Below are 13,545 nucleotides of genomic sequence, written 5' to 3' on the forward strand. Positions count from 1 at the left end.
AATCTTCCTGCCGAGCCGAGCCGAGCCGAGCCGAGCCGAGCCGAGCCGAGCCGAGCCGAGCCGAGCCGAGCCGAGCCGAGCCGAGCCGAGCCGAGCCGGCTCCTCCAGGGGGCGCCGGTGCACAAGCGCCGCTCTGAGGGCCCCTCGCTGGGGCTGCCGGTGGCTGCCTGTGCTGCCGGCGCCGCCGCCGTCCCTTCCTGCCCTGCGAGCCCTTCCGCTGGGCGGCTCCGCACCCCTTGAGCGGCCGCGTGCAGACGGGCGGCAGGCGCCACGGGAGCAAGGCATCGCGGCGGGCACCTGTGCGCGGAGAGTGCGGCAGGCCCCCGGGCGGCGCCGCGCCGCCCGCCGGCCCGCCCCTGAACGGGCCGTTGATCGGTGGCGGGGCGGGCGGCGATGCGGTTGCAGTGCGAGGTGGAGGTGGTCAGCCGGCTCCTGCCCACCTGCGGGCTGCGGGGCCGCGGCCGCGGTACCAGGGCTCTCCTCTCGCTCGGCCGCCCCCCCGGCCGGGCCCGGAGCGGCGGCGACGGCGGCAGCGGCGTTTACCTCATGGTGTGCACGGCGCGGGACCGAGTCGGTGCTCGCTACAAGGTGGGGACGGCGGCGCCGGGGGGGAGCCGGGGCTCGGGGAGGGTCCCCTCGTCCCGCCGCGGCCGCTGAGCGCCCGCTGTGCCCCGTAGGTGCAGGAGAACATCGAGCGGTTCTTCACCCGGTTCGTGGAGGAGGGCAAGGCCACCGTGCGCCTGCGGGAGCCCGCCGTGGACGTCTGCCTCAGCAAGGTGAGTGCGGGGGCCGCGGCTGGCGGCCGGGACACCGACGAGGTCTCGGTGTTCTGTCCGCGCTCGAAGCGGAGCGGCGTGCGGAGGCGGCGGGGCGGTGGACGGGCCCCGGTGGGTCCCCGGGCTGCCTGCTTGGGGACCGTGCGATTAATGCCACGCTGCGGCAAAGTCCTAGCCTTCACAGTCGTCTTTGACCTGCCGTAACTTTGGCACAGGAGATGTAGGCGAGGCAGCATGAAGGAGCTTGGCTTCATATGTCCTCAACAGGCTACAGCAACAAAGGGAAATACATGGAACCCCATTCATTTTGTGTCTGGAGAGCTGGGCCCAGCTTCTTTGCTTGGTTACGTTCTGGTCCCCCCTTCTTCTGCTCCCTCTGAAGAAGCAGCAGGAGCAGGAAAGTCCATTTTTCCTGTAGTTCACCTTTTATTTAGAAAGCAACAATATTTTTAATCTCTCTGATACAATGTCTTGGTATTTGGACATGAGTTCTATCACACAGGTCACTTCTTACTGTCTTTCTAACTAAAAACTTGAAAATATTAATGTCAGTGGATAAGCAGCGTGCCCGCTGTGGTTTTCAAAGCTGGAGGCACGTGGTATGGATCAGTGGTACAGGCACCATCTCGCATTAATGCTTAGCTGATAGTAGGACTCACCAATGTATTTGTTTACAGTTCATAGGATATTTGGAAGCTGTAAAGTGTTTTTAATAATGCTAAACTCATGAAAAGAAAAATCACCCATTAACATTCAATTCTTATGTTGTTTGGTTTTTTCTGTGTCTGTTCCAGTAATCTTTTGTAGACTTGTAGAAAAGGAAGGCAAGACAGCTTTTCTAAAACCTTAGAGTTAGAATGTGTAAATAAAAGCAAGTAATACTGAATTTTTTTTTAAGTCACTTTGACTTTCTGTTGCAACTATGATTCTTTAGCCTGAAGGAGATCCTTTAATAATTTCAGTGATGTCAGAGCAGCTGTAATCATGAGTGGTGAAGTGTACTGCTTCACAAGCAGAATGTTTTCTCAAAGGGCCTCTCTAAGGAGAAGTGCACAGGGTGTGTTTAAACTGCAGCCGCAACAGGCACTGACAACAGTCTTGCCCGAGTGGAGTGGAGCCTGGGGCAGGCTGTGAGGTCTGCTTGAGAAACCAGGTGAATGCATCTGTACTTGTGACAGTGACTTACTGAAAAGAAAACAAATATGACCCAGCAAGAAAGAAAAAGCACTTACTGTATTGAGAATAAGACCAATAACTGAATATACGCCTGAATATAGTTGTGGTAGCCCAAGATTTTGCAGAATGTGGCACAGTGCTATGGTGATCTGGAAACACCGTGTCTATTCAAGAGCAAAGGCTGCGGTGATAAGGAAAGCAGCTTTAATCTGATAGAGCAGTTCACATCACAGAGTTAAATATAAAAGTAGTAGTGTGTGTCCAAATCCAATTAATTTTTTTCTTGTCAGAAGCAATTTTGCTCTTTATCTCGCCAAAAAGAAAACTCGTGCATGTTGCGTTAGATCCAAAATACCTACCTTCCTTGCTCCGGGCATTTCTGTGAGAAGTCAGTGAGGGGCTGAGAGAGACAAAGTCTTCTCACTCAAGTGTGAGAAGTTAAAAGGTTTGTCTTGGAACAAAGGTAGAAAAGCATGCCTGTTGTAAGAGGATCTACTAGTAGATCTATTAGTAGTATAAAATTAGTGAGGAGAGGTCTGTATCTTAGTGCTACAAGATCTTCGTTAGACCCTTTATAGAGCCTGCAAGGAAACTGTGATAGACATTCTTTCAGTGTGGGTAGTAATTTAATGAAGAAGTACATCTGTTGTTTTCTGTATAAGATAGTCCTAAGCATTGTTAGACTGAAAGAAAAGTCTCAACTGAATCGAATGAAACAGGAGTTAGAATAATGACCACAGTTGCTCTGAGGAGGCTAGATCCTCATTCCCCATTTTTAACGTAGGGCTCACCCTCATGCTGTCAAGCTCCAGGAACAAATCCACTAAATTCTTCTAAAATCAATGATAATATATATTCATTTTAAATACTCCAAATCTGGAAACTCAATTTAAGATTATTGATAATTTTTCTGTAGTGTTTCTGCTGGTCTTTCATAACTTCATTACAGAAAGGCTTCTTAACTCAAAGATGGACAGAAGTTTTGTAGAAAAGTGATTTCCAGGTATGACTATACCAATTGCATGCAACTACTGTGCCAAACCTCGCTCTTTGTAGTCTGCTAGGCAGTGCAATTTGCTGCACTCAGCCACATCAGAAATTTAGTTGAGAAACATCAGTCTGGAGCATTCAACCCTAGAGCAAAATTAATAAAGTCACTGTGGGTTTTTTTCCTTCAGCATGCCTGTGCCTGCTGTGTTGCATGCAAGGTCTGACATCTGTGGAATCTCCAATTGCCTTGTCATCATTCATTTAGCTCTGAAATAAGGCTTGTAAGGCATCAACACAGATTAACCACTTTTCCTGACATCCTTCCTGTGGTTGAGACTTCAGACTTGTGGCAGAACATTGTGTCTTGGTGCCTCCAGCTAATTCTTTGCTTTTTTTCTTACATGTGTCTTAGTATTTTCCTCAAGATATTCAAGGTTTCTCAACAACAAGGTTTACATATGCTATATTACTTTTACAAAGGTATTGTGGAGGAAATTTGTCTCAAGGATTCAGAATACAAAGTACTCCTATTTTCAAGTCACGTGAACAGTGTAAACTTGTTTTTAACATCCTAAAGCTTTTGGCTACAAGAAATAGGTATCTGTTGTGTCTCATGCTTTGAGAGCAAAGAAATAACTTCATTCTAATGTATGGTTATTTATTTTACTTGGCCTTTACAGATGTGGAGGATTTTTTCTCCTTGCTTCCAAATTTAGCTACTAACTACCCTTGGAAACACAGCGAATCTACTTGTAGTTAGGGGGAGCCCCATAGCTAAATATTTTAGTTAGATTGGCTGCAATAATGAACACTGGTGGTCTCGGATAACAAAGGTTTTCGATGTGCAACTTGCTTATCTCTGGAGGGTATCACACTGGGAGTTAAGAGAAGAGATGTGCATGGAATGATTAAGGAAGAGCAGTCATTAGGTTAGCAATGCAGTCAAATATGTTTGACCTTTTTTGTCTTTGTATCACATAGCATCCAGAACTCTCCAAGATCATTGCTCTGTGGTGCTAGGTGCTTGTAGCATATTATGTAAGCTAGTTCTAGACACTCTAGAATTTGGTATAAACAAATACATTTAGGAGCAAAATTGTCTTTCAGGTGCAGAAATTGGTGTCACTAGGCTTGGGCAAGTTACAGTTGGGAACAGAGCACAAACCTCTCTACTCCAAGAGCCATGACAAAACTCCAAGTTTGTTCTTTCCTGCAGTGAGAGATGACTTTTACTTGTATGGATACATCGTGCTTTTTATTTTATAATTTACTTTATAGCTTAATGTCTGCCAGCTGCATTTCAGCTTGCATAGAGACTTGCTGGAAAATTTAGAAGAGAAATATTTGGTCACCCTCCTATTCATAAAAGTTAATTTTATCAGTACAACAAATGTATCACAGCTTTCTTGACCTTTATTTAAAATACAGGTCATCTGATAGTCCATTAATTTGACTCTTTGTCCTTGTTGCCATTATATTATATCCTACCTAAAGCAAAATTGGTCAGTTGTTTGCAGAAGGACTGCAAATAATTATCCTCATGTTTGGTACTGGCACAATCAGCCAGAGCTGTGTGTGACCAGAAGCACTCACTTAACCTGCCTTGAAGCTTTCCACCTTGCTTTATGTTGAATTTAACCTCAGCTTCCATCCTTTTCCTTCCTAGCAACTTTCAGAAATTATTGTCTCAAGTTTTAGATCTCTGATTTCCCCATGTGTGTTTTTATAAACTGTCCCTTTATCATGTTGCAGGTTAGGAAGATCACAGTGCCTCAGGCTTTTTTTCTGTACTTTATTTTCAGCTGTGAATTCAGTGCTTTGTTCCTTTTCTGAGTAATGCAGCACAGTTTGTTTGATCTAGATTATTCAGAGAGTAACTTCTCATTCAAATTGCATGCCATTTGTTCTTAAATACTGTAAACAGCACGCCAACCTAAGGAGCCTGAGTTGTTTCCCTTTCCCATTTCATTGCCCTGATGAGTTAGTAGCTCCTGATACATGTACAAAATGGTTCGGAAAGTGTTAGTACAAACAAGCACAAGAATAATGAACTTTTAATTCCACATTTGTGTTTTCTTGTAGGCAAATGCCAGCAATTTAAAGAATTTCCTTTCAGCTGTGAGACTGGCTCACCAAGGGACTGACATAGGAGCTCTCCCGCTCTCAGCTTTGGTACCAGCAAAGACCTCAGAAGTTGAAAAACCTAAGACAAAAATGATCATAACTTCACGAAGGGACTATCCTCTCACCAAAAATTTTCCTTACTCCCTCGAACATCTCCAAGCCTCGTACTGCAAACTTGCTCGGATCGACATGCGTGTGCTTTGTTTGAAGAAACTCCGAAAACTGGACCTAAGTCATAATCATATTAAGCAGCTGCCAGCTACTATTGGTGACCTGATTTGTCTTCAGGAGCTTAATTTGCACGACAATCACCTAGAGTCGTTCAGTGGGGCTCTATGCAACTCCACCCTTCAGAAGTCTCTTCAGTTCTTGGACCTCAGCCAAAACAAAATTAAAGCACTTCCAATTCAGTTTTGCCAGCTGCGAGAACTCGTTAATTTAAAGCTTGATGACAATGAGTTGATTAGGTTGCCATTCAAGATTGGCCAGTTAGATCATCTACGCTTTCTGTCAGCAGCCCGAAACAAACTTCCTTTCCTGCCCAGTGATTTTAGGAAACTCTGTCTTGAGAACTTGGATCTCTTTGGAAATCCTTTTGAACAGCCTAATCCGCTTGTTCCCAACATAAAACTGAAAATACCATTGACTTTATTAGAGTGTGCTGCAAGAGCAACTGTAAATTACAGGTAAGAGTAGCATGATGGGTGTACCTCCATTGCACCTACTCAGCTTCAAACCTGTTAACTCTAAACTTTCATGATGGCTTTTTTTCCTGTCAATGACTATTGCTCTTCACCTATGAAAAATCATAAGGTTAAAGTTGCTTTGAATTCCACTTGTTAAATCATCCCTTTGTTATACAGGATAACACAGGTTCCTATAGCAAATTGATGACTGGGAAGCATTTAGGGAAAGCTATAGATTGAAATGTTTTTATCCACAAAATGGGGGCACCATAACAGGATATTCTTCCCAACCACGGGAGAAGAGATTCAGTTTTACAACCCTGAACCACTTCTGGCATTTTCTATTGAGAAGCTTACATTACAGTGGATTTTGTGGCACGGATCATATTTTGTGTTGGGCTCTAGCTTGGAAATTGTTTTCCAACGTGGTTGCCCTTCACCTTGTGCTCACATTCAAGTGTGCTAAAACTGTAATACCCGCCAGCCTGTTGCTATCCCTTCCTGTGTGAGAATAGTGTGTTGGCCAAAGGTTACCTTCCACCATACAGCTCCTACTTACAGACATGGATCGGTCTGCCACTGCTTTAGATGGGACTTTACACAAGCTGAGCAGTGTTAGAAGACACCACAAGGCAGCTTCTCAAGAGGGTGACTGTCACATTGGAGTTGGCGTTGCCTACTGCAGGCTTCTCCCTACCTTAGGTTTTCCTTGAGCTATTAATTTCCTTTGGTGTTGGAGTGAAGATGTTCTGTCTTATGCAAAGAAGCCCAGTTCTGAGGTAATTTTAAAATTACTATTTCACCAAGTTAACCTCGACCTTGCCATGCTGCTGTTTGCTATCAGTTTTCTCCCCTTCCCTGACACCGCTTACATGACTCTGCCTGCAGGCCACTGCCTGTGATCCTTCTGGTACCAGCTGCTGCTACTCCCACCCTGTTCTGGGTGGAAAGGGAGCAGTAAGATGGAAAAGAGTCACGGGTACAGAAAGGGTGAGAGACAGGCTTGAAGTGTTCCTAATCTACATTCTGTGCCCATTCCTGCCTTGGGGGTGGGGAGTGCCCCATAAACTTGGGTTAATTGCTCAGGAGTCTGTGCTAAAGGTGTCCACAGGCATGCAGGGCACACCCTGGAAACAAGCCGAGCGACCAAATGTTCTGGTTCAAATCTTACACACTTCTGACCTTGCTGATTTTATTAGAATAGTCAAACTCCACGTCTCCCTTCCCAACTTCATATAAATTGTAGCGTGTTTGATACAAATACTATTAAAGCATGGATTGGTTTTTTTCTAATCCCTCAACAACGGTCAGGTTTTGGTGCTCAGTTACATTACCAGAGTACCTAAGGATACCTAGTCATTAACCCAGCCACTGGCCGCCACGCAGGACGTTCAAAAAAACAGCATCACGCAGGACAAAAAAGGCTTTCTGCTCCAGGAGTCTCCGTGAGTGAAGGGGTGTTGGAAACAGCCCCTTTACTCATGGGTCTGTGATTATTAGGAGACAGCATTGGTCAGAGTGGTTCCAATTATCTTAAATGGAAAAGAAGTCGTCCAGCAACTGGGCAACAGGCATTCTGTCTGACATTCACTGGAGGTGAGAATTAACAAAGAATGGGAAACAGGAGTGATGATGAGCTGTAAAAACCTTGAGAAAGGAAGAAGACAGAAGGAGAGAAGATGCAAAAGCAAATGTTTGGAAATCAGTCTTCATAGTGGCATTCTTGGGCAAGTACCAGAGCTGTGATTATGCTTGTTCTGACTGGAAAAAAGGATGTCCTGAAATTGAGGTGGTGAGAAAAAAAAAAAACAAACACAGGAGTCTTAGCTATGTGAATTATGGTATGTAGAAAGAATTGGGAATATGTAGGTGTAGTCAGGATGTGAGTCAGTGAGACCTATTCTGAGTCCTGAGTGACAGCTGGGCACTGGCAATGCCCACACTTTGAAGTTAATTTGACAAAGTACTTCAGGGAAATTATTTTGTACCTCAAACACGGTGCCACTCCACTGCGAATTTAAAAAGAAGCAATTCGTGTTCCTGTCGCTGAATGTCATTATTGACATGATGGATGAAAAGAGCAGTGTATCAAGAGAATCTTAATTTATTGTCTGCAATGTAGTACTACTGTAAAAAGGCTCACGTTATCTCGTGTTTCCTCTGAATACGGTGTGTTTACACTACCACCACCTCTTCATGTTAGAGAGTGAGGAGTAAATTGTAGATGCTTGTCAGTGGTCTTCCTGGCTAGTGTGAGGGAAGAGCAGATATGTGGCCAGTTGTCTCATTATTTTTAATCTTTTTAATTCTCTATCTGTAATTCTCTATCACTGTGATACAGGCTGTTACAATTTGTGTGAACTCCCTGGTTCTTGTTGCAGTGTCTCCTGGAGTTTAGGCCCTTGGTACTAGGGGTCAGTAACATGGTTGCGTGTTTTCAGTGACTGTCTTGGAAAGTGGTGGTTAATTTCTAACCAGTCCAATATTGCAGGTGACAAAATTTAAGACTTGCCTTGTCTATGATCTCAGAAAGGTGTTTTTTCCAACTGGTGCATATGGCATGTCACTTGAGTGACATTGGTTAATTTTGTAGTGAAATCATACTTGCTCCTCTTATTCAACAGAATCCCTTATGGTTGTCATCTCCTTCCTTCTCACCTCTGTGAAGATCTGGAAGTGGCTAAAACATGCCAGTGTGGAAGTGCCTGTCTGAGCAGCTTCATTCAGATCACCGTGACCATGAATCTCCATCACGTAGCTCACACTGTGGTCCTTGTGGATAACATGGGAGGTACGGAAGCACCCATCCTCTCCTACTTCTGTTCTCTAGACTGCTATTCCCAGTTCCTGGATAGGTACCTGCAGAGTAACGGGTGACCATTAACGTGCAAAAACTCTGCCTGAAGTTCTGTCCAGTGACAGAGGAGCCTGAAATTGTTCTCTGCTTGTTACCCACATGTGCTGTCATAGGGCGTTTGCCACTGAGAGCAAATTGTCAGTCTTGCAGTGAGGGGGCACTGTCAGCCTGATCCGGTGGCCTGACTGTTCCTCCACCACTAGAGTCTCTCTTTGGTTGGAATAAAAAGTGATGCTTAGCTTGAATGAATCTTCCTTAGAATGTATTTTGCTTTCTTTTTCCTATTACTGTGACTTTGTTCAGAGTATCACGACAGTTTTCTTTGTTTCATGGCGTAAGTGGTCTCTTCTTGCTAGGAAAAGGAAGGCGAGCTTATATCAAGCTGCTTTGCTTACATACACTTGAGGCTCTGAACTCTGCCTACAGAAAATGACTGCATTGACTTTATCACTGGACTGGACTTTTCCTGACTTGTTTACTGTAGAGCAACTTGGTAGGCTGCTATGAGAAGAAATTACGGTGTGAGCAGTTCAAAACTGGTCATGTAATTCCAGGTGCTTCTTTTTAAAAAGTTCTGTTATAGCATTCTGACTCCAAGCGGGGACCAGCACTGCTGTTTTTTTTACCAGACCGAATGTTTTTGGTTTTATCTTTGTAATACAAGAAACGTCTTTTTCTAAATATGTGACCTAAACTTTGTTTCTTAACTCTCACATTTTAAAGATCCTTGAATTGTTCACTGTGTCAAATGATTAAATTTTGAAACCCTTCTATATACATGTGAACTGTGTTTTCTCTAATGAGTTTTTCATCCAGTGTATTCTAGGCATTAGCTCCTGGCCCTTTTTCTGGTGAAGATAACGAAATACTTGAGAGTATCGACACCTTTTTTTCATGTCTTCTCAGCTGGTCTGTGGCTGGGGTATTGAAACAGCATGGAACAAAAGTCCCTTGAGAAGTCTTTAGGCATCCCATGCCCTGGAACACATGATGGCTTGGAGGGAGCATGTTACACTTATTTTTGAAGCAGTGTTGACTGCCCAAGAGTGAATTACACATTTTGCATTTCTTCAGGTCATAGAAAAACACACTGCTGTGGCAATTATATGTAGTTTCAATGGGAGAACAAGACATCTGTAGTTACCGAGTGTAGAACGGATCTGAACAGGGCTTCAGGTGACAGCTAGATGCGATGTGCAGTGTGAGGAGCAACCTGAAAGGCGGCAGCACACTTTGGAAGAATGTACTGGCTTGCAGGTATCACTTAACATCTCCCACATGAGCACAACCTTAATCTATGTTTTAAAAATCATCAGTCTGAAACCATTTTACTAATCGGAGACATTCACAGCAGAAATAAATATAGAAGCACGCCTACTGAAGGGCTTTGCTCTGACAAGGCCAAGAGATGCATTTTCCTGAGGAAGAGGAACCTTTATTCTAGAAATACGAAGTGTCACTAGAACTTTCTGCAAATATCAAAATAACTCGACTGTGTTCTTTTCACACAGTATTTGTAGAACAGTAACTTTTAAGCAGTTACAGGAAGATTTGGATGAATCATTCCTTATATGTTGCTGTTCAGCTACAGAGAACTTGTGAAGGAGGAAACCAAGTGTGCCTGTTTACCTCCACACCGATCTTCAGAAAGCACTGCAGAGCTAACCCTGGGAGGTTTTAAATAGTCACATGCTAATGTTGTTGCAAAGGGAGAGAGATCTTGTCCCGATTGCAACAGCCTGAAGATTACTCATTTGGAAAAATAACCTTTTAGGTGGAGTGCATGATTAAGAGGAGGGATGTGGAGTAGACAGAGAAATTTGGCCTCCTGTGGGAGTCCTCAGGAATTCTGGATGCAGATGTGTGGGTGTCTATGCAATGGCCAAGAGCCTTCCAGGGGAGCCAGCTGTGCTGGGCGGAGGAGGAAACCGCACCTGCGTGACCCAGGATGGGAGCAGCCTGCTAGTGAGGGGAAGGCTGTGAAGTCCTGTCCGAGCCCTACTGTGCTGGGAGGAGGGATCAGCTGGGCGGTTAAAGGCCAATATGAAGAGGAGTGCAACCTCCCTCGGCGTGCAAAGGAGGCTGTGAACTGTGGGAAAGGGCTTCTTGTGGAGGAATACTTTGCTGTCAGCTCTGCATGTACTGCTGCGAGTTTTTTTTTAAATCCCATGTGTGTATACTGAAAGTTGTCACCAAAACTGACTCGTCTTCCCTTAATCCCCTGAAATTACAGCAGCTGACACAGCATCGAGGAGGGTGGTAGGCTGCTGGAGCCCTGTTCTGCAGTTCTTCCCCAGCCATTGCTGCTTTAGTACCAGATCACCTTCTAGCAACGCAGCGACGTACCCAGCATGCTGTGATCTTGCCGTCTCCACAGAGGTCAAATGTACAGAGGAGCTTTCTAAACTCCCTGCTTTCCCACCTTCCAACAAAAGATGAAGAAAAGGGAAGTCTTGTGCAGCCAAGCAGAGGAGTCTACAATATCCTTAAGTTCCCTTGGGAATCCTTTCCAGCCAAATTCATTTTCTCAGCATCTTGCAATCCTCACAAACAAGCTCTCTCCTTGCTGCAAAGCGTTTCTGTCTCAGTAGGGTGAATTTCTCCGATTGCAGCTCCACCAGACAGCAAGGTGCTTGATGAGTTAGTTGGGGTTTGGGTTTTGCTGTCTGCAGAGGGATGAGCCGCCGAGGCAGCTGCTGCAGGGCTCCGTGCCTGCGCTGGCTGCTGTCAGCCAGCCAAGAGGGTGGCGAAGGAGCCAAGAGCCAAAGCCGTTCTTCAGAGTTGGGTAAAGCCAGAGCAGAAATCGCCCCTTTCAGGAGTGTCTTCTCCAGCAGTTTGCCTTGCCTGCCAGCAAGACAACTGTGGTGTCTCTTAGTTCTCCTTCAGCTCCCTTCTCACCAGCGTGCTGGGCTCGTTTGGGGAAAAGGGCAATTAGCAGGTGTGGATACTGGTGTAGACAGCAAAAGACAGGCACAGTTCTGCTGTCTTATATTAGAAGTGCAGGAATGTGTGTGACCCAACTGCTGCATCTAAGGTTTTTCATAGAGAAAGTGTGACCGGGGAAAAATTCTCATAAGAAACTGTTCTACCTCATTTATCATACTTGTGGGGAACACTGCAGGGCTATTTGCGTGACGTTTCCTATTTTTAGCAATGTGATCCGACTGAATCAAAATGACTTTGTTGCAGAGCCCAGCCTCTCTCTTTTAAGGATTGTTCTTTTTTTTAATGCCTCTCTTGAAAGATCATTTGTGCCTGGGTGATTAAAAGTAATTTGCTGAGTTATGCAAAGCTCAGCTGTGGTCAGCAAAGGTCAAGCTGTGAAACTGTCATTAAAACGTGTCCTGAACAGAAGCTCCGGTCCCTTCTGTTAATGTTGTGCCCAAGAAGTTTAGTGTTTGCCTCGGACAGTGCAGAGTTGAATACTTGTGGGGCTTAGTCTCATCGGATTAAAGGAACCAATGGCTCTCGCCCGGAATTTGAGGACGCTGTCTAACGCGAGACGCTTTTAATCGCAATTGAAACCTGTACTTAACCCATCTCATTGGGGGGAAAAAGCCTTGACAGCAGATCTCTATTTGATACTCCTGAATGCTGCTGCAAGTTGGGCTAGCAGCAGAATGGATCATTCTTTAATTGGACTGATTTTGCTGTGCTGATGCCACTTTGCATTATCCACGCGCTTTGCGATCTTTAATGTGTTTATCCGTACGCTGTCTGTGTGATAAGGAAACTGTTCCCCCAACTGGACAGTGTTTCAGTCACCCAAGTTTTAGCCACAGCTATGCAAGATGTTAAATCTGGCTCTCTGGAGTGGAGGCCACCTTCTTGGGGCAAGAAATACTTAAAATTATGGAAGTAGGTATTGATGTTAACCCAGGCTAAAAAAAAAAAAAATACACTGTGTGTATCAGTACCACCCTGGGCAGGAGGAGGAGGTGGTAGGAGCCTCCTGAAAACAGCATTTTGGTGCCTGAAAGGGATGAGGTGCAGTAGAGACCCTCATAAACATAAAACCTGGGGCAGCTCTGCAGCCCAGGGCAGAGTGCTTGTGAAACACGGGGCCGCTGCTGTGGGCAGATGGAGATGGTCAGAAATTCCCAATGTGATACGGGTGGGCCATGCCAGTGCTGCAGTTTGCTCCGCAGCCGCGACGGGTCCAGGGCCTCCTGGAAACCCGTGCTGGGGCTGCCAGGCACGCCCCCCCCCCCCCCCCCCGCCCGGCTTGGGGATGGTTGTCAGGTTTGTAAAGCTTTTGGAAGGAAAAGTGGCACGATTGCTGCGAGCGCAAAGTGGAGCCATGGCGGGTAGAGCTGTCTTCCTCCTGCAGGTCCCAAGGATGCGCGTGGGGGACGGTATCTGACCCTCAGCGCCACGCCATGGCACATTGCACGAAATTGTCACCAAATTTTGCAACTGGCCCGTACCCACCGAGGAGAGGGGCTGAGATTAACGTATGAAATTACAAGAGTAATTCTTGCAGTTATTTTTAATTGTAGAATTATTTTATTATAGATTATTCCTCTAATTCTAGAATGGTTGTCTTATGATAAATTAATCTAATTCTGGGAGGATTGTCGTTTTATATTCTTGTAATTCTAGAATTATTATGGATTATTCTTGCAAATCTAGAATTATTATGGATTATTCTTGCAATGCTGTAATTTTCTTGCATCTTTGCAATTCTAGAATTACGTTCTTATATGCTTGCAAATCTAGAATAAATTTATTCTTGCAATCCTAGAATTAATTTCTTATTCTTGCAATCCTAGAATTTCTTATTCTTGCCATTCTAGTATTTTATTCTCTTATTCTTTCAAATCGAGAATGATTTTATCTTACCCTTGCGAACTTGTAATTATTTTACCTCATTCTTGCAATTCTAGTGTGATTTTTTAAAAAACTTATTCTCACAAATCTAGAATAATTCTCTTGT

At 44.9% G+C, this 13,545-nt stretch overlaps 1 protein-coding gene across 1 annotated transcript; it reads left to right on the forward strand.

The window, feature by feature from the left end:
• Positions 1-393: 393 nt before the first annotated feature.
• LRR1 (leucine rich repeat protein 1) lies at positions 394-8,629 on the forward strand (the record flags this gene model as incomplete). Its single annotated transcript, XM_082000250.1, has 4 exons — positions 394-588; positions 678-776; positions 5,025-5,752; positions 8,377-8,629. 4 exons carry the CDS (start codon positions 394-396, stop codon positions 8,627-8,629), a joined length of 1,275 nt encoding a protein of 424 aa, XP_081856376.1.
• Between the last annotated feature and the right edge of the window lie 4,916 nt (positions 8,630-13,545).

Source organism: Phaethon aethereus, assembly GCF_964289735.1.
Source record: "Phaethon aethereus genome assembly, chromosome: 5".
NCBI lineage: Eukaryota > Metazoa > Chordata > Aves > Phaethontiformes > Phaethontidae > Phaethon > Phaethon aethereus.